Consider the following 23337-nt stretch of genomic DNA (forward strand, 5'->3'; position numbering starts at 1 on the left):
CAAGGTGAACTGTTTCCTAACTATGGCCTTGTAGGAATTTCACAATTAAGTATCACTTAAACTGTGACGTCAGAAACCTTCACAGAAGACTGCAGGACTGAAGACGACAACCGTAAGTATTGAAATTAGGATCCTAGTACTTATCCTACTGTTTATTTCCCCAAAAGTGTGGTTTATTTTTTACACTCCTAAACAGTTAAACCTAAAAAAATGCATTTTTCAATATAGGCTATCAGTCATGTTTTTAAATAAAAATTAGAAACTGCATTTTTCATTATATATCATAGGCAGCCCTTGTCTGACAAACACCTAAACAAATCAACTGATAAGATTTGCTGAATGTGCATGTGTGGTAGGATTAACTTTCATGTTTCCTCACCTGCATAAATAACTTCATTCAAATATTTATAACTGTTTTCCAAAGTTGCCTTTATGTAGCATAAATATTGTGGTATGTAACTACTGGGGAAGCCAGAAACAACTTTTGTACATCATTCTGGTGTTCCAAGAGTATGAATTTATGATGTACAGACAAACATTTTCTACTCTTTAACTCTTACAATCATCAAGTTTAAAATATTCATACAGAGAAGTACACGTAGATTTAACACCAAATGACTCTCTTTTGTTTAATTACATATGGTATCAAGTTTATTTTTTCACAAGTATGATTGGTACAAAGTAAAATATAAGATGTAAAGGCAGGTGATATTTTACTTTGGTAGGTTGGGTGATGCCTCGAGTATATCACCTCCCTTATTTTTCTATGGGAACAACCAAAAGTAATGTGCATCCTGAGAGGAATAGCCTTGTAGAACTTTGTATATAATGTTTTCTCTGTCTAGAACAAAGTTGAGGTCCTTACAGAGATCTGCAAATTTCTAAAAGATAAAGGTGCCATTTCTCTCTTGTTTACACATTGAATTTTGCTTTGATAGATGAATAAATGTTGTTCTCCCACAGACAAAATCAAAGTAATTCAGTTTAACTCTGTTAAAAATGTTCCGTCAAACCTCCCACAATTGCAGGTTTTTATAGAATCTTAAGAGAAAAACTTTCTATGAAAGTACCACCCTGAAACTAACTCATAATACTAAATACACACATGTACATATTCATGTCAAACAAGTTGCCAATTCCCCCTTGATTGACAAATTTCTGTAATTAACTACACTAGTAAACTTGACCTGAACATGTTGCATAAACTGCCAGGTAATAGCACCCTTAGATTCAAGTGTAGCTGTCTCCAATCACCAATGGCTGACCAAATAGATACCATTAGTCAGTAAGAACTACCATAGCAAGAGCTTTGCCTTATTTTCAACTAATTAAGAGGAATGACTATCACTCATATAATGCACCACAGCCAAATGTGCACAACTTGTATGACAGTACTGTGGTACAAACCTTAGTCCTTTTGATACATGACCAGCCTCTAATTAAATGAAATCATGGATAGTGAACTTTGAATGTGTAATTTTAATCTTGAATGCAAGGTTAAGAAAGGTGTTGAGTTGAGATATTATGGGATAAACTCTGAAATTTTGAGCATTTTCTAGAGAATTAGTTAGTGTTCATTACTTACATATGCATCACATACTGAAAAACTGGAGATGGTTGAATAAATGTGAAATGTTTAATCATGTCAGTAGGCTCATGCTTGTGGTTTTAAGTACTCATTGCTTCACACTTAGTCATGCAATTACAGGTATGGTTGCAGCCCCAAAAGATATACAAAATTAATATTGTATGTCGAGGAAGCTCATTTGATAATACTCGATTTTGAATTTTATAAGATTATGTACAAGATATATAGAATTAACATTTTTGTAAAAGTCCCCTCTTCATACCAACTATATTGCACCCAGAAATGTGATCAGCTGAATAACATCAATACATGCATCCCTTTTTCACAAACATGATGTCCATCTTCTCTAGGTGAAGTTTTCTAAAAGTTTAAGCAAGGTCACTAATCCAATGAGACAGCTTACCATTTCCTACCACATGTTTAAGAATTATTATACATTTTTCCCTCTTCTGTATATTGTTTGAGGAGCACATACTCAACCCAACTGCAGGTTATTACCAGCAGGGAACATTGACTAGTTTAAGAAGTAGCAGCCAATTTTGAGGCTTTTGTCTTCACCACCTTTTTGTTTTCATTCAAAAATCAATTTTAAACTATTACCCCAGTAGGAAATTGGTAAATTAACAGACTTACAATAGCAAATATCTGGGTGGTGGGGGTGTTACACAATGTAATGCAAGTATGGATAACATGATTTCAATTTGTCAAAATAAACATTTTTACATTTTTAACACCTCCCCTATCAAAGAAAAGTGGTCTACAACAACAAACAAGATCCATCATATTTTAATAACATTACAGTAGGAGCAGAGCTGAAAAAAAAAATTGTTCTCAGTTCATTTAGCTCATTAATGCTAAAGAAAGTAAAATCGCTTAAATAGGGTTGAAACAGATTAGATGAAAATATTTAATATCCAAATACATCACAACTTCTGGTATAGTTATGGTGAAACAGCATATATATAAAAAACTACATTTTGACAACATTTTACAGATAATGTGATGGCACTGAAAATCTCGTTTTGAAATTGGAAGAGCACATTCCAATAAATCAGATTCATATATTCAGATTATACAGATAGAAGATATTACTTATGCTTAATGAAACTGGAAAACCAATGAATATGTATCACCTTGGGAGACAAGTTGTACACTATTTATGGAAGATATCTACTAAATGAAGAGTAACCAAGTATGAAAAGTTCAATGGAAAAGGTGTCCATATGTAACAGGACACATACTTGAAGAAAAGTCTCCATTTGGAGACAAGATAATTGAATTTGCTAAGATAAGTCTTCCAGGAATAACTTCTGTTCAACCATTATATAATATAACTATAGCAGCAGCAGAATGGAATGAGTGTTCATTCTATTCCATTTCAAGATGTACTGGTTAACTCATCAAATGCTGTGCATATGGATTTCTGTAAGACACTGAAAAAAATCACCACACTTAGACACTAGACAGGTTATGGAAAGCATGCAGAAAGAAATGGAATTGTTTGGATATGGCAACTATATAACAGAGCCTTTGCAATAGAAACTACACTGAGTCTCTAGTCAAGATCCATACCATTCAGTTGTAGCATGAATAAGCTTGTTAACACAAACTTTAAAGATGTGATAAGACCCCAACACAATTTATACCCTAGATTGTCAACATCAGGGGGTATGAGGTGGCATGCTAATGTTAATACAACATATACAGCCATTTTTAAAATGCCAGCAAAGTAACTGGATTTGTTTTAGGTTATTTTATACCTTTTATCAAACAAAAATATACTTTTTTCAACAAAACAAGAAAAATAATGTGACAAATACCTCAAATGCAAGAAGTTACGTTGGGGAATTAAAGTGTGTGTACAACTGGAATATGTGAATTCTATAGGAATCGGATAGTATGGGCTGCAAAAAATGTGGAATTAATAGATACAAATGGAGCAGTTTCTAAAGATAGACACAGTAAAATATGAACATGTAGCATATGATATTCATAATGGGCACTAACATAAGAAAATATCACATCAAACAAGATAATTAAAGCAAGTATACATAGTTAGTGGCATTAACATGAGAAAAATATATCAATATTTAAAAACAAAAGGATACAAAGTTAGTGGCATTAATATGAGAAAAACAAAGATATTTAAAATTCAAGGATATGCAATGAGTGGCATTGACATAGATCACTGGATAAAGGATATTTAGATGACAATAAGGAAATCACCAAGACAATGCACAAATCAGAAATATTAATATTTGCAAGTCATATAGTCAACTCTCAAGTTCTAATCTGTGGGACTTCTTATGTGATTAAACAATTTTCACACATCCATTAATTTTAAAACTACCTAACATTACATTCTTTCTGGCAATAATATAAGTTACACAATAAAATAATTGAAGAAAATTGTACATTTCTTTGAAATACTGTTACTTACAGGATACATGGATGGAATAGTGGAATGATTTTATCCAGACAGAATTGGACTGGAACACCAAATGATGCTGTTCATTGTTTTCAAAGCTTTTATACAAGCTTTGACTAAACAGTTGCCATTCTGGATGCACAAAGTATAACATGATAAAAGTACTACACAAAGTCATAAGTATAAAACATATGCATCTGATGGGTTCAGAAATGGGAACAAAAACCACTTTTATGGGATGGATACCATCAAGGTGAGAAAATCAATCCATTACCAAGTACAAGTCCCAGAGCCAAAATATATTACGTGGTGATCCATTCTGACAATTCCATGTTTGATAAACTGCTAAGTAAGCATCCAATCTCAGAACCTGGGTTTCCTTTCTTGAGTTTATGATTGTTGTAATCATCTTATGTGGCTTCCTCTCTTCAGTAATTTCTATTTCCAAAGCTGATAATATGTATAGAATGCCTTTCAGAAGAACAGACTCTAGACAAAGTGATGGTCCTGAGAACCACCCCAACCAAAAAAAGGAATTGGTGTATATCCTGGCTGCTGAAGCATCCAAATCAATATGACAGAGGGATGCACAGATGGTAGGATCACAAGGATCGGACATGCTCCAATGGTCCTCCATAGTTCATTGAAAGGGAAGAACATATACATGACTTAAAAGGCTCAGAGTTCTAAAAGAAGTCTTAGTCCTTAAGTGAGAGAAAAAGTGCCTTGGATACTTAAGTCCACATGGCATGAACATGATAGGGAGTTGGTTGAGCTTGTTCAACAGTTGAAACTTCCATATGGGCAAGAAACTGAGTGAAAAATCAAAATAAACTTGGAAAGTTAGACCAGCTAGCTCAGGTGAGAGAAAGAATGAAGGAAACAATCACCTATTCCTGTCAAGGTAGGGCCAGAAGAAATCAACTATGCTGTAATGGAAATGAAGGCCTACGAAATTTGTGTAGTGAGCAAAGGAACATATGATTTAACTGAAAACATAAGGAACTGTAGCTAGGCTGAGGGAAGGGCACAGAACTGAAAACTACCAAGCACAGACTGGAAGATGGGGGGGGGGGTATGTCTACACTGATTAAAAACATCCTAAAAGACAAAACCCAACACAGATTGAGGTCATCCAAATGGAACAAAAAAATTTAAAAAATCAGCAGAAAACATGCCAAACTCCCAACTTTACAGAAAAGATAATATGCTCTTAGTGGGGTTCTATAGCTTCCACTGCCATAAAAAAAGAGGGCACTGGTTTCTGAAAATAAAACAAGAAGGGATGTGCAGAACCTCAGGTTTAAAAATGTTGAATAAATGAAACTAATGAAAGAGGCAGGTGCTGACAAGACCCAGATTAAAATGAAGAGTCAATGCTAAGAGCTGCAACTGCTAGATGTGCCAGAGGAAGAGCAACAAACAGAAACAAAAGAACAGAGAACAGGACAGGAGTAGCTTGACTTCAAAGGATTGACAGCAGGCAAAGATACCCATAGATCAATGACTTAGAAAATCAATGAAATGGTAAAATATTGCAGGCAAGCAGCTTAAGCTCATGCATTCCAAAGAGTAGGAAACACCCTTTCAGACCAAACCTGTAGGTAAATGGGTGAAAAAGATTTCATATATTCAAGGAAAGGATGCAGACACCCAACTGAGGAGATCCTTAAAACAAAAAACAGGTTAAAATATAGTTACAGAAACAAATTAAAGCCAAATAACAAACAAATAGATGCTTCTTTTAAACCTACTGGAGTGATTAATAGATCCTCAGACTTGGGGAAGATACACCAGTTACATTACTTTGCATTTTACAGATTTAAGCCCAGCCGAAAAGTTTGCAAATCCAGAGATCTATCATAGTGCCAATCCATCACAAAAAATATAGTAGTGAATGTTTGCAGACAAATGTGCAATCTTTCCTTCTGTACCAAGACAACTCTGCATAGGTTTCAATAAATCTTTTATTTGTTTCTTTAAACGTAATCTGTAATCCACTTGGGTACTTTAAGGCACATACAGTAACATTTGACAAACATATTGTTATATATGTTAAGAGCATACTTTCAATGACCAGAAATTTATATTTTCATCAAGACTGATATACTTTGACTAGAAGGTCACAAATTGTAAGAAATGTTTAAAAGCTTTTTTTAAGTTTTATATAAAATGTTATAAAATCAACTTATATATCCAACATGTATCAATTTTTATCAAATAGAAAAAAGACATTACAAAAATTAGCTGTTACTAACATTATTGAGTATTATCACACAATATCACAGACACTGAGGAAAACTGTGCAAATCGTTTTTTTCTTTTCTTTCAAGTTTACATTTAAGATCTTGTAACAGGCGTTATGATAGGACCAATAACACCGAAAAGTAGTTTATGTAGAAACAACATTCTGAATATTACAGACTAGTGGTGAAACACCAATTTAACAAGAGGAAGATGTTTACATTTAAGAAGAGCTGTCTTAACAGGTTACACTAATTTTATGAAGAAAAAAAAAAACAACTACTGGCAGTTCTTTAAAACTAAGCCAGAAAAATGAAAATAACTATCAGTCCTGTTTCATTAACTTTTCAATAGGAGGTGGAAGACAATAACTGTGCAAAATTCAAGAACAAAAATTAATTTTAAATATTGAAGAAAACTTTGATAAATTAACCACGAACATGGACCATTAACTTGTGTTAGTTTTCACAAGCCCTAAAACAAGGCCCATTATTTTTGTAGGTGTTAAAGTAACTTTGTCATGTGCCCTTAAATAAGGCCCATTATTATTTTTGTAGGGGCTAACACAACTTTAAGATGCAAAATCTACAACAAGGCCAATTATTTCTTAAGGTGTTCAAGTAACTTTTAGACATGAGCCTTAAAACAAGGTTCATTATTTTTGTAGGTGTTAAAATCTTAGGCACAAGTCCTAAAACTTTCTGTTGGTTAAAGTAATTTTTAGACATGTAGCCTAAATAAGGTCTATTACTTTTTAAAAGTATCAAAGAAATAATTAGACATAACCCCTAATCCAGGCAAATTATTATTATTAGGCATTAAGGCAACTTTTAGACATAAGCCTTAATGTCTAAATATCCCATTACTTTGGGAGGCATTAAATTACTATCTAGACATGAACCTTAAAAACAAGGCCCATTATTATTTTTGTAGCTATTCAAGAAATTGTAAATAAGGCCAAGCAACAAGTAGAAGTTAAAGAAACTTCCAAATGAACCCAATAAGGCCCACTAGTTTCTATCTATTAAAGTAACTTCTACAACCAAACAATAGAGTAGGCTCTTAAATTTGGTACCTAATAATGCCATTTCAATAAATATAAATATATACAGTTTTGTATATTATTTCTAACCACTTCAGGGATGCTAAGTTTAATTAAATTTCTACAAAGATTCCTTTAGAAATTGGATGCAGTGTCTAAAAACACTCTTCACCAGTTAGGTAAAAATATACTTAACCTTTGGTACCTTTACTTTTGACTAGAGCATTGAGAATGTACAAAATTTCATGGTTTAAAACTAGTTTACAAGAAAACAAGTCCACATTTTATAAGTTAAAGGTCTGCAACTGATTGGTCATCTCCTTCACAAGAGCATTAATTCTACTTCCATTCTGACTTGTACGAGTAATGGGAGTTGGTGGTGGAGTTAGAGCTTCGGCAGCCACGTTGCTGGAAATATTACAGTCGCTGACGGCCCCATAGCCTTTCTCGGCAGAAATTTTGGACAGTGATGTAGAACCAGCAAGGACAACTGGTGCCGGATAAGCCATGACAGTGACACCACTGACAGCCTTAGACAAAAACTGAGGCTGGTGGCCACAATTTTCAGTTAGGGTGTATCCCCTTGTGGCATCTCCAGCACCTTGCATCATTGGGTTTCCAGTCATAGTAACTCTTACAGATGCAACCATGTTGGAAGGGCTCCCACAAACTGCTTCACTGGCAGAATTTGGTCTTGAAGAGTAGGACACTCGATTCTCCTGCTACCAAAGAACTACATTTAGAATAAATACATAGGACAAAGGTTTACTGAAACACAAGGTTCTGATACTTTTTTAATATATTACACACAAAACTCCCCCAGTCCTTTTCCTGCCTCATAAACAGTAGTCACTTGTAGCCATGTTCATACATGTTCTACACAGTTTTCGTGCTACATAACAGTAGTCACTTGTAGCCATATTTATACATGTATTACATATACAAGAAGTGCTTCTCATGCAAAACTCATGCAAGAAAACATATGGTGATAGAGAAACAATGTTGAATGAGTAATTTGAAATGTCATGTAGTAGGGAAATGAAGAAACAGAACTTAATTTCAAAATGAAATATTTAAGTAAGAAAGTTAAAATGTTTAAAGTTTGAATGACATACATAAATAATAGTTGTGTAACTAAAGTTATGAATGAAACTAAAAAGAGAAGGTCATGACATACACACTGATCTCTACACACACACACACACACACACACACTACTGTTTCACATTGTGTACTTAACTATTTAAAATAAGGTATGAAAAGTTATGCATCTAATGGCAAAACTGGAAAGGATAATCTAGGGAGATGGGGTATCACAATACTGACATTTTAAACTAAATCCTACTTGTAAAATGCATACAAGTGATGCTAAAACATTTAAAATACACAAATTATAATGTCAAGAGAGACTTCTGGCAACAGATAATATATATACACACCAAAAATAAAACACTGCATTAATGAAAGTTTCCATGTTAGCTTACCTCAGCTGCTGCTCCTTCTGAGTGGGAGTTCTCTGGATGTTCTAAGACATGAATGGGGCCAGTTGTGGCTGCCTGATTTGTTGTGTAAGGGGATGTTCCTGAAAGAGGATTGGAAGAAACAGGGACAGTTATAATTTGATACATCTCGGGAGTGGATCCCGAGGTACTGGCCGAAGGATGGGTAGCAGTTGGTGGATAGACACAATGTGTGGGAACACCAGGAGTCTGTTGAGGGAAACAGGAGGTTCTGTTACTGTTTGAAACTTTAACCAGTGAACAACTATTTCAATTTAAGTATTCACATGCTGGAAGTTTGGGTTTAAAAAAAACAACAACAGAAAAGCTCTATAGTCTGTAGCACATGTAATTTTAAAATTAACAACATTACCAGGTCACTCACATATATACACCTTATTAAAAGTTTCACCAAAACCAAATTAACACGCAAGTTGCCAATTAGGCAGGCCCAAAGACTGCTAGATGACTCAAAGTACTAGAACATTACTGACTATGATACTTCTCAAATCTATTCACTGAAAAACTTGTACATAGATAAAAACAAATTGTAAGAAAAATAAAATTAGTGTGTAAACTTACTGAACATTTATAACAAGTTCTGTGGAATGGTACACTAGAACACCACCTATAAATTAACTACTTTTACTCAATCTCTACATACAATATTGATGTACATTCAATACCAAAGTACCAGCACCACACTAACATTCAGTTCACATGTACCACAATATCTCTTAAATTCCTTGTAGTCATAGGGTTAATTTCAACATAATACTACTTTTATCACCCCTCTTGAGGATTACTTAACACATAGGATGTTTTAACACTGGTGACAGTTTCTGAATGAAGTTTTAAAACTGTGCACTTAAAAACATTCATTGTAGTCTAACTTGCATTTAGTCATAAATGTTTTGTAAATACACGTGGCACACCAATATCTAATTTAATATATAAATGTTTATTCCAAATTGCACACCATCAATAAATAAATAATAAAAAAAACTCAGTAGATGTTGATCATTATTCAAATTCTTTAAGTAACATTCAACTACACAGTTATATAGAATAAAAGGAGTTATGAAAGATACAATAAAATAAGATAATGCATAAACTTTTATTTCTCTAATAAATAAACTTCAGTTAACTTTTGTTAACTATGTCTATATTTAAAGACAATATTAAGCCAATATGGAAATCTAACAAATAAAAACACTTAACTTGGTAAGAGCAAGTCACATTTCAAAATATTATAATGACAACTAAGTTTACAATGCACACGAAGAAAACCTCTGAAACCAAATCAAGTTTACATGAAAACGTACTTAAGTTTTAAAATGAATTATCACCAATAAGAACTTAAACAGTATGAAAAAGTCCTTAGACAAACAAAATATTAAAATGTTCAGTGTCACCTCTTATACTGACCACTTCATGTTTATTTAATTAACTGAACTGTATTAATCTTCAGGTACAACATACCTCTGTATAAATGTACACGTCATACATATAAATATTGTATATAACTTACAATACTATGGCTGCTGCATCCAAAAAGAAGCATGCAAAACTAAACAAACCATGCTCTAAAACACGAGATATTAAAATACACCCATTACATACATATCAGAGAGATATACAATATCCATATATGTAGAAGTTTGAATAAAGCATGAATATATTTAACAAAACAAACAGCATTTCTTAACATACACTGTAAAAACAAAAAGATAGGAAAGGCACTAATTATAAGACTTGAACTTTTAATTTCACAGGAAGTAGTTTTTAGTATTGTGGTAAATACTGAAAAGCCAACAACTTAGTAGTTACAACTTATGTTGGAAGTATGTGAACAAAGTTTATTCTAACCTAGTAGTTATGAACCAAGTTTATTGCTTAATCCTCAAGTTACTAGTTCATTTTTACATCATTAACTACTAGTGGACCACATTTTCTATTCAAATCCAGTAATTTCATATTTCATCTGTTTCTATATTCAGTATAAGAAGTAGACCAAACAAATTACTCAATTCCTAAACAAAACATATGTAAGACCCACACAACAACAGAAAAAATCAACTGTAACATTAATGGTATTTTTGTGTAACATATTAGAAACCTTGTAACAAAAAAATAAACAGTTCCAAAAGCTACTTGGTGTATAAATAGTTAAAAACAAAAAATAAAAAAACAAAGTGGAAAAAAAACAAATCTTACCAAAAATTCTAAGATTTAACACTGTTACTCAGTAATCTTACAGTAATAAAAGTAGCATGTGTGTGTGTGTGTGTCCCCAAAATAAAAACTATGTACCATCTACTGAATGCCACAACAAACAAAAATCCATGAAGATATTACTCTTTAACCCTACTAAAGCAAGTTACAGGTCAAAGGCCATTTCTCTGAGTTTGTTGACTTGCATTCAAAATTTTATCAAACTATTATTTTATGAATTTGGCAACAAGTGTGGTATCAAATTATAGATTACAATTCAAATTTTAGCATTATACATTAGGTAATTTCTTAATTTTAAAGTAAATATTAAAAGAACAAATCTAAATAATTTTTGTGAGTCACGTTGTATGTTGAATGCAGTACTGGTTAAAATTGGATGTTTGTGATGTTAAATTACTAAGACTATAGCTTTGTACAAAATAGCAACTGAAATTACTAATACTGACAAGCTAGAATATAAAACAAGAATCTTGTATCTTTTTATTTTGTTGAGATATGGCTTGTGTACTGAATCAAACAGTGGTTTTGTTCCCCTCTTTCAATTTTTAGAAGTAGTCCCTTATATACATTTATTTCAACATATGACATGTGGATAACAAAATCATAAATTCATTTTTTTTTTAAGACCTATATATAACTTAGTTACTAGGTTTGATAAATTATAGTAGAATTCTGTGGTATTCAACTACATATACAATTTTAAAAGGCTTAGTAACATCAAGCAGCAACTGAATTCAGAGGGATAATTGTTTGTGATCAGTGATGTCGAGAAACCCACTTGTTGAGAAATATATGCAAAAACGGCTCGTTTGGGTTGAGAAAATATTTTACATAGAAGAGCTCTTCTATGGATAATTGTTTGCTTTACTTCTTTAACTGTTTCATATTTAAGAAAAACAAATGTAATAACTTGTTTCTAAATAATAATATTATATACACATTCACATATTGTATAATAACTTTAATGTAACTATTACAAAATATTAGTAGACCACTAAAATACAGTAAAAATAGGACACTCCATAAAGACTAATGGGTCAGTTTTATATTACTGGATATGGTAACATGAGTAAATGTGGGACACACCAGTGCAAATTAGGTAACATTATCTGGACACAACTGGAAGGTCAATAAAATATATGTTAGTTATTTAGAATAAGCATTTATATTTATTTTTATGTTATAATCTGTAGTCATTCTAAATAAAACAAAGCATAGCTTATATTTATTTCCTTTATTTTATTTTTTTATGGTGATTATGAGATCAGTTAAACTGGCAGACATACATAGTTTGGGTAGAGAAAACAGACAAAAGAGTCTTATTAAAAACAAATGTAATTAAGAGGTTTTAGAGATTACCTTGCACTTAAACTAGTAATGAAGCAGACTCACTCTTTTCACAAATAAATCTTTAGTAAAAATTCATTTAAAAACAACAACTGATATTTAGTGTAAAAAACATCTAATATTTACTAAAAGTCTAATAAACTTTGTGAAAACACATACACACACAGTATTAAAATTTATAGTATAAATACTTAATGTGTATACAAACTTGTGTATTTTATACCAAGCCTCTTGCAAAAGGGTTAAAAGTATTCAAGATTCAGATTTTAGAACAACTGTAGTATGTGCAACCATTTCTTCATCACAGAACACAATATTAAAAACAATTTTCAACCCACACCAACAGTCTTACACAAATATTAAATACTCTCCTCACAACAACATGATTTTCACTAGGACTTATGTGAAGGTATGATTATATCTGTTGATGTAATATGTAAATATAGCATGAAAAAAATAACGTTCTTCAATTATTTTTTCAATAAAGGGCACAACTTTTAATATAAAAAAACATTACAGTTTCTGTCAGTATATTCAACACTTTTCCCAGTCAGTACGTCCCAGTAAAAAATATTTTTAAAAAGAAAATGTTCACTTTTTCTAAATTTATTTTTCAACAAGGTATGAATACTATGGTTAGTAATTAGTAGCACATACAGCCACCTGTTGTGTTGCACCCACTAGAGTAAAAAACGTACAGAACTGAAGCTATTCTTGGGCTAAGATGAACTATAATCAGTATTTCAAATAATTTTCTGTCTTAGTTACAATATATTCAATATTTGGTCTCTTTTTGCTTATTATACACTTGTATTCTTTTACTCTTGAAAAAGACAATTAAATTACCATCCACACTCATGTTATTCTAGGGCTCAAGAGAAAATCTCTAGACATGTTTTAAAGAATATAAATTAGTTTATTAAAGTTAATTTTTAATTATTCTTCTGACAATACAATGATGAATGTCACACACATCTTTTGTATGATGTTAAAACACTAAAAATAACAATTTTGAAAATTAAACAAATTTTTGATACAAGACTTGGGGCAAATAAATACAAAACAATGTATATAACAAAAGAGGAATCCCAGGGTTTGAATAACAGACTAGTTTTTCTAGGTGAACAACATTGTTCAACCAAAGAAACTGGAATTTAAATATTCAAATTAGCCTAACCTCTAACACAAATCAAACAGGCAGCCCTTCACTGCCCAAATTAGTCTACCCTCTAATACAAATCAAACAGGCAACCCTGTGTACTAAGGTACACAGATTCTAAAAACAGCAAGTTTCTGTAAGTCATATATCCCAAATCAACAGTAAATGTTATAAAAGAGGCAAAACCACATGAAACTAAATCTTAATTATATTTTTGCTCTTATCAAAAATTTGTTTTTTGTACCAAAACAACTAACTATTAACATATACTTAAATTCATACATTGCTGGACAAAATGCCCATCAATTTGAATGATATCAGTACTATAAAGATATTTAAACATGTAGTTATAAAACAAAACAGAGAGACACTGGCATTATTAAAACAACACTTTCTTACCACATGGTGAAACTGGTACTGCTGAGGTAGATAAAGTGGTTGAGCATAGATCATAGGGTAGGTAGCCTAGATTTTAAAACCAATAATTTTATTACCAAAAACTATATACTAGCTTTATAGTTTATAATATGTTACATGCTAAAGTGTTATCCAAATTTGGAACTACAAAATGTACTTTTTAAATGTTTAGTCACGAGAGTAGAATAATCCTTCATATACCTTCACACACGCCAGCACAAACTCATGAACATCGTAAATGAATACATCAAGATACAAGATAAAATAATCAGTTGACATTAATATAGATAAAAAGAAATTACATTTTACCTTTCTAAAATTAATCACAAGTTTCATTTCAACATCAGTAAGAACAATGAATGATAATACCTAGAACACTTGCTTTGTACAAACATAAGATACACATTCATGAACCTAGAGTACAAAACTGATATAAATTGAAGTAGTGTTGTTTACCTGAGGCTGCTGAAAGTGGTAAGCTGGTTCTGGGTTGAGGACAATAGAACCCGGATTTTGGTAAATGTATGGAATTCCATTATGATACACAATCATGGATCCATTTGACACAACTGGTGTATCTAGAAAAAGAAATAAAATCCTGAAACAATAATATAATAGCACAGCAACTAGAGTATTGAGCAAATCTTGTCTGAAGAAATATTCAACTGCACTTTTCAAAAGCAATAAATCACTGTTCAGTAAATATACAATATTGCAAAGAAATTCACCATTGTTAACCCTTTCAGGTTGCTTCATATCACAAGTGACTATTTTAAATTGCTAAATTTTATTAACTCAATAAGTAAGCATTCCTGTTTTACATATTGTTAACACACATACCTTAATGTTTTTGAATACTTATATTTAGCACCTAAACAATTTGAAATTTCTGTTGCGTTAAAATGTTTAACAATGAAACATGCCTTTTTCTTACCATTCCTGATATCAAAAGTTTTGCTTGTTGTAAACAGGTACAAAACTTATATTCAAACTCCCATTTAACATGACATGAGAGAACAGTTTATGAACTTAACACAGGAAAAGTCTCCTAGCTATAAAAAGCAACAAAGATGTGATAAAATCTCTGGTGAAAAGTAGTTCCATCTCTCACCACTAGGCAAGGATTATTCAATTCAGCTGGATGAAACATCACTTCATAGATCCAATAATCTGTAATGGTGACAAATGAGGTTAGCTGGGAAAGAGAGAGTTTCATAACCATGACCTTGAGGTAAATATATTACAGTGCCAATAGTATTCACACTCTCATTCTAATAATGCTGCATTTTAATGAAACAAATAGCATAAACAATTTTTTAAAATTAATTTGTCTTTATTCAAAACTTATGATCAAACTTAAGACTATTATATGTGAATGAGGTTTGGTAAAATATGAAGTATTTTTGGCAGCATTTACTGCTTCAAGTCTTTCCAAATAGGTCTCTACCATCTTTCCACAACAAGATGGTGTACTTTTTGCTCACTCTTCCTGACAAAATTGATCTAATTCTCACAAGTTTATTGGGGATCATTGATAAACTGCTATCTTCAAATCTCAACATGGAAAACTTCTATTGGATTCAAATCAGGACTCAGACTTGGTAACTTCAGAACATTCACTTTCTTCTTATAAAACTACTCCAGTGTGGCATTGGTTTTGTACTTCAGGTCAATGTTCTGCTGAAATGCGAATTTTTGACCAAGTTTTAGACTCTTGGCTGACTCCAGCAGGTTTCCAATAGGATTTATTTTTGACCAAGTTTCAAAACTTAGGTTACTCCAGTTGGATCCCCTCTAAGATTTACTTTGCATCATACATTTTCTCCTTGATCCTGATAAGCTTTACAGTCCCTGCCGATGAGAACATCCCCATAACACGATGATGCCATTATCATGTTTGACAGCTGGGATTGTGTTGACTGAGTGATGTGCTGTGTTGGGCTTGTGCCAGATGTAACATTCTGAATTTAGACCAAAAACCTTAATCTTTGTCTCATTTGACTAAAACCCTTCTGACATGTGTCTAATATTATTTATATGACTTAATGCAAACTCCATACGAGATTTAAGATTATTTGTTTTCAATAATGGCTTCTTTTTTGCCACTCATCCATACAGACCAGTTTCACGCAGGGACCAGAATATTGGAACTTTGAAAAATTTTCAAAGTCACTGTTAGCTTCACAGTTGCATCCATAACCAGCTTCCTACCTGCCCAGCTGCTTAGCTTGGAATGGCAGTCTGATCTAGGTAATGATTGGATGGTATGAAATACATTCCACTTCCTAATGATGGACTTCAAAGGGACAATTGATAACCTTGAAATTTTCTTGTAACCTTCTCGTGATCTATGCTTCTCTACCACTTTATCCCGCACTTACTTGGAAAGCTATTGAGTTTTCATGGTTGGTTTGTCATATCACTATGCAAGTTGTGGTTTGAACAGATGTATTTACTCTCAGGTCAAGTCACACAGACAGTGACCATTACACTAATTTTGTGACCTTTCAAATTAATCTTTTACATCTAAGCTGATTTAAGTTTGCTGTAAGAAAGGGGTTGAATAATTATATGATTAAACATACTCTAATTTCCTTTGAAAACCCAAAATACTCACATTTTTTAACTCTTTCAGTCTGGAATAGATTGTGTAGGTTTTAAATATATTGTTCCATTTGAAAGTTTCATGACTGTAAGCTCAGATGGCAACAAAATGTGGTAACTCTGCAGAGGTGGATACTTTTACAAGGTACCATGTTAATCTTTTGTTACTGGTCTTAATTATTTCAATGCAAAAACAAGATCTACAACTCACTAAAGTTAGAAAATATGTAAATGTATCCAAGACATTAAAGGTTATCTCTGCTTTGATAGAATATCAGACTTCAAAATCTACAACTTTTCATAACTTGCAACAAAAGTGGTAAACTACAGTAATAACTATCATCCAACCTCTGCCAGACTTTAGTTGTGCAGAATTGGTACAAGTTCCTATTGGGTGTTTCCCCTTATAGTATTTTTAGTATTTTACAGGCTATCTTATTAAAAATGTTTTACAGTACAGTAGGTGTACATGGTGTATAGCAATAACAGTTATAAACAATAATAAACCTTGCAAAAACACCAAATAAAAAGCATCTTAAACAGCATAAAAATATTTACAATATATAGTATCTTAAATATAGTGTAGGCCAGAAACAAAATTCAATTGTTTAGAAAAAGAAATGTTTGATTTACTTTCAAAAGACAGTTGTGAAAATTAAAAACTTCAGTGCATTTCAAAATATACTGAAAACTACTGACTGACCATATAACAGAAAAACCTCATGACAACACACGTGGAGCTTGAGAGGATACGTGTTGACAAAGGGACATGAGGTTAAGTAGGTTTTCTGGTCTTAAGTTTAATGGGAAATTTAGACACAAATTAAACTTACCGTAAACTCTGGTGAAGGGCTGGAAATAGAACACAAGTCATACCATTACCACCTTTCATATAACACCAATCAAAAAAGTTGAAAAGATAAATTTGAATTAAATCAATGTAAACACTAGAGATTTTTTATACGTTCAAGTAAAAATGACTCAGAGCAAAATGATCTTACTTTTAAAATCCATTGAGCTACACTTCAAAGAACTGATTTAATATGAAAATTACTCCAATGACTGCAAACAATTTTTTTTTTGAAAAGTTTTGCTTCCTGAAAAGTTTTTTGCTGATTGTGACAGGTGGGTATGCACAAATATAGTTTTGGTTTTGCTTCATCACGTAGGAACTTCAAGAAATAGACAGTTAATTGTTTACCAACAATAATATATTTAATTGCGTTTATGTTTTTAATACGCTATTAAGTTCAACATAATTAAGTGTTTTGCTCCTGATATTCATTTGCATTCAATGCCTGGTGCATCACGTTGCAGTGTACAAAAGTAGTCAGCAAGCATTGACGGATTCCAGTTGCCTAGATATTGTTTTTCCATTGTAGCAATGTCCTGGTGAAACTGAAGATTTTGATGAAATGGTATGTGGTGGGCAAATTTGGATGTGATTTTCATGATCAGCAGCCAAAAATCTAAGGAACGCTCAACAGTGTTCAAGAAGCAAAAATTGTGTTGTACAGTGTAATGAATTCACGAATATAGCAAAATGATGTTTTTGTTTCATGATCTAAAATAATAGTACAATCTTTTCATTTTATTAATTAAAGATCGATCCATTAACATACTCTTACTGATTATGTAGAGAACTAAAATATCTTTCTAAACACAGTGACCGATTCCAGTGTTTTATTGTTACTCTGGAAACCATATAATGCTGATAATATTTAAACCTTTTAAAATTATCACTCAAACTCTTATGCATAGAAAATGTTTTTCTAAACAAACTATTTCCAAATCATCCATTTTTCAATATTTTACAGAACCCTTTTGACTAAATGAAACCCAAGCCCTCCTATCTAGTAATCAGAGAGAAAGAATAAAAGGAAATATTTTGAAACAAACCTGTTTCTTAACTGCTGGTGCTATGTTTAGTTTTCTATCCTTTAATACTATGTTCTCAGCCTAGAGAAGTAAAACCATTTGTTAATCAATAACATGAAATAAGCAGCAAATAAAACTCAACAAGTACACAAAATTATACAAAACTAACCAGAGTACTGGACATACATGAAACAAAAATAAGGTAAATATCATTGAAATGTATGGATAATTTATTAGATTTTGGTTCAAATGTTAATTTACTGCATCATAAATCCTCTAATGATATTACCCTTCACAAACAACAACTCTTTATATAATTTGCCTAAAAAATAGGTTTCACCTATCCCCCCCCTTCTGACATACATCCCTGCTCAAATCTTCATACTGACTTGGTTTCTTTTACCTACTTTCACAATAGTGCCAAATGTAAATGGAGAAACAGTTGTTTAAATAACCAACCAGACATTTGAAAAGTGATACTGTATACTAGAATAATTAACCAATAGATGCTTGTTTAGTAATAATGTAAATTACAATAATCAATCAATGGACACTTGAATAGTGATAATACAAGTTAGAAGAATAAACCAACAGACATCTGAACAGTGATATGTTAAAATAATAAACCAACAGATATTTGAATAGTGATATGTTAAAATAATAAACCAACAGATATTTGAATAGTGATGTTAAAATAATAAACAGACATTCGATCTTGGATCCGGCAGAAATACTGTTTAAACTAAAGGTTAGCCTCATCAAAATAAAACCATGAAAAACACGTCCAAGGAGAGAAACTGAATATTAAAAACAAAATACATCTCATTATCCTGACTGGCAATAAAGAGTAAATGAAATATAAACTTAATATTACAGTTGGAAACACAAGTTCATTATGGTAAGTAATAAAATAAAATCTGAAAAAATATGAAACAAGGTGCTTACAATAATAATATAGTTGATGACATCTAAAGAAAAAAACTGAGACAAATTATATATATTCCACTGAAAATGCTGAAAAGAACAGTCAATACACCAGTATGCAACAACAACTGGTATCTATACCAGACATCAGTATACGACAATAACTAGTAGCTATACCAGACATCAATATACGACAATAACTAGTAGCTATACCAGACATCAGTATACGACAATAACTAGTAGCAAAACCAGACATCAGTATACGACAATAACTAGTAGCAAAACCAGACATCAGTATACGACAATACCTAGTAGCTATACCAGACATCAGTATACGACAATACCTAGTAGCTATACCAGACATCAGTATACGACAATAACTAGTAGCTATACCAGACATCAGTATACGACAATAACTAGTAGCTATACCAGACATCAGTATACGACAATACCTAGTAGCTATACCAGACATCAGTATACGACAATACCTAGTAGCTATACCAGACATCAGTATACGACAATAACTAGTAGCTATACCAGACATCAGTATATGACAATAACTAATAGCTATACTAGACACGTGTACATACGATAATAACTAGTAGCTATACCAGACATCAGTATACGACAATAACTAGTAGCTATACCAGACATCAGTATACGACAATAACTAGTAGCTATACCAGACTTCAGTATACGACAATAACTAGTAGCTATACCAGACATCAGTATACGATAATAACTAGTAGCTATACCAGACATCAGTATACGACAATAACTAGTAGCTATACCAGACATCAGTATATGACAATAACTAATAGCTATACTAGACACGCGGTACATACGATAATAACTAGTAGCTATACCAGACATCAGTATACGACAATAACTAGTAGCTATACCAGACATCAGTATACGACAATAACCAGTAGCTATACCAGACTTCAGTATACGACAATAACTAGTAGCTATACCAGACATCAGTATACGATAATAACTAGTAGCTATACCAGACATCAGTATACGACAATAACTAGTAGCTATACCAGACATCAGTATATGACAATAACTAATAGCTATACTAGACACGTGTACATACGATAATAACTAGTAGCTATACCAGACTTCAGTATACGACAATAACTAGTAGCTATACCAGACATCAGTATACGACAATAACTAGTAGCAAAACCAGACATCAGTATACGACAATACCTAGTAGCTATACCAGACATCAGTATACGACAATAACTAGTAGCTATACCAGACATCAGTATACGACAATAACTAGTAGCTATACCAGACATCAGTATACGACAATACCTAGTAGCTATACCAGACATCAGTATACGACAATAACTAGTAGCTATACCAGACATCAGTATATGACAATAACTAATAGCTATACTAGACACGTGTACATACGATAATAACTAGTAGCTATACCAGACATCAGTATACGACAATAACTAGTAGCTATACCAGACATCAGTATACGACAATAACCAGTAGCTATACCAGACTTCAGTATACGACAATAACTAGTAGCTATACCAGACATCAGTATACGATAATAACTAGTAGCTATACCAGACATCAGTATACGACAATAACTAGTAGCTATACTAGACACGTGTACATACGATAATAACTAGTAGCTATACCAGACTTCAGTATACGACAATAACTAGTAGCTATACCAGACTTCAGTATACAACAATAACTAGTAGCTATACCAGACATCAGTATATGACAATAACTAATAGCTATACTAGACACGTGTACATACGATAATAACTAGTAGCTATACAACACACCAGTATATGACAATAACTAGCAGCTATGCTAGACACAAGCTTCTAACTTATTTAGCATTATAAATAGCATAAGAACTGTTCTCAATTTAAAGAAATATCTTAAAGCACATTGGAAATAACTTTTTACCATAATTGGTAAATCATTTACATAAGTATTACTACATTTTTATACAGGAAAACTAAACCATATTCACATCGATGAACATTCACAGTAAATGTTTAAAAACCATTTTGATTCTAATTCTTTGACTTGTTTTTGTATTTCTAAAGTGGTAAGCTAATCTGTTTTTAAAAGAAATTCAAACTTCTATGATAAATTGTCTCTTCCAAAATTATCCTTTTTTGCTATTAAATATTTTCATTCCTAATAGAAACCAAAAAGTAAAATAACATCTACTATTATATCACCATAACTCACGTATAAAATATTTATGTATATTTCAAATATATAACTAAGATATACACAAAAACACTTGTAAAATGCAATTATCCACACTTTAGAATTAGTTTAGCACCAGAATTGACAGTTACCTTGTTTAAACAATTACACTAATCAGTTATCAAAATTATTATAAAATGTATTTATATCAGAAATAATAAATTAACAGAAATATTACTGATTATTACTGTTTTTGATCAGTCCAAATATCCAAGTTTAGGAATTCTGCTGTTATTATTTTTAACTACAGGATGTCTGCAAAGTCTGGAATCATGAAATATTTGCAGATTTTCTTAATTTCAGATAAGTGACTGAATATGGAACTGTCAAGGCATTAGAAGGTTGAGTTAACCCTGTTGTTAATCCAAACTTGTTTTGAATTATGAGGACAGTTTGTGGAACACATTCTGTAAAAGCTGTTGAAGTGGATGTGGTTTCAGACTTTTTGAACAATCTGTAGTTAAAGTTTGTTCACCTTCAGGCTGGCACAGTTACCTCCTGTTTGATTCCCACTGCCATGTTGGTTGTCTTTTCAGACACCAGCATTAGCTTCAAAGTTAGGAATGATCTTTTACATACAAATAGTGAAATAGACTGGAAATTATAATGCCCTTACGGCTGGAACGGTGAATATGTTTGGTAGCACCCATCATCCGATTCTCAACCCTCAATTCAGGAGACGACAACAAGGCTATGTTAGTGTGGGTGGGCAATATAACAGTCTCACATGCTTGTTGGTAAACAAAGTAGTCCAAGAACTTGTGGTGAATTTTGTCAGCCAATTACTTCCCTTATGATCAACAAATATCCTCACTAGCTTTTTAATAACTCAAAACCATACCAACTCAACTCATACTTAGTACTTCCACTAGCACAATGCTCTGCAATACTTAAGGTAGTCATGGTATGGCCTAGTGGTCATTACTTAAATAACTAGCTATAATGATGCCTGCTGTCTGTGTTTATAGAATTTAGATTAAACAATAATGTAGTTTCCTTATTACATGCTGCAACTGTAATTAGTAGCACAACACTTAGAGTAGGGGTGCAATTATTGACAGGTCTTAACAGGGATTCAAGCCATTTCTTTAACCACAAGCATTTAAAACATGCAAATGTACACTAGGAAAAGTCACTTCTTTATAAGCAAATATTTAATCTGAACTATTTTTAAACAACAAGAAACACACTTTTCTTTGTTACAGAATCACTAACTATTACAGCACACATGGAAGACAGCTTTGTTTCAATCGGTCAACTTGATCCACAAATCTAACCTACTGATTTATAGAATGACTTCTTGTTTTGGATATACTGTAGCTATACCCAGTAATCCATAAATTTTGATTTATTGTCAGCAAATAATTTGTATATATTTTTTACATCAGTAGTCAAATCTTATTTTAAAAAACCTAGCCATCTTGTGGTCACAAACATATCTTGATACTATGATATTCTCAAATGAAACCTATGAACAATGGAATAGATCCACTGAATAACAGATCAGGCAAGACATTTACTACAGAGCAGTTCTGTATTTTTCTGAAACAGTGTGTAAATGAAATAGAGAATGGTCACAATGTAAAGTGAAAATGAACAAGTGTAATAAGCACAATCATATACTAAACTGTTGTTTAAACTTCAAGTTCCTTCTTAAAAAAACAACAAAAACATCAGGATTATCCAATGTCCAGTGCTTTTGTACGACTGGTCATT

At 32.2% G+C, this 23337-nt stretch overlaps 1 protein-coding gene across 2 annotated transcripts in view; it reads right to left on the reverse strand.

Annotated features, from left to right (window-relative positions):
• Positions 1-5965: 5965 nt before the first annotated feature.
• Positions 5966-23337, reverse strand: part of LOC143252479 (uncharacterized) — a 39644-nt gene continuing 22272 nt past the window's right edge. The window contains exons 5-10 of one of the 2 annotated variants that reach the window (XM_076504666.1): positions 18463-18522; positions 17397-17415; positions 14416-14537; positions 13942-14007; positions 8787-9011; positions 5966-8024 (exon numbers count right to left, since the gene is read on the reverse strand). In XM_076504666.1, the coding sequence (XP_076360781.1) occupies positions 7587-8024; positions 8787-9011; positions 13942-14007; positions 14416-14537; positions 17397-17415; positions 18463-18522 (930 nt within the window). In that variant the 3' untranslated portion in view covers positions 5966-7586. The remainder of the gene's footprint in view (positions 8025-8786; positions 9012-13941; positions 14008-14415; positions 14538-17396; positions 17416-18462; positions 18523-23337) is intronic. The other variant, XM_076504668.1, reaches the window with a different exon arrangement.

Source organism: Tachypleus tridentatus, chromosome 6 (assembly GCF_004210375.1).
Source record: "Tachypleus tridentatus isolate NWPU-2018 chromosome 6, ASM421037v1, whole genome shotgun sequence".
Taxonomy (NCBI): domain Eukaryota; kingdom Metazoa; phylum Arthropoda; class Merostomata; order Xiphosura; family Limulidae; genus Tachypleus; species Tachypleus tridentatus.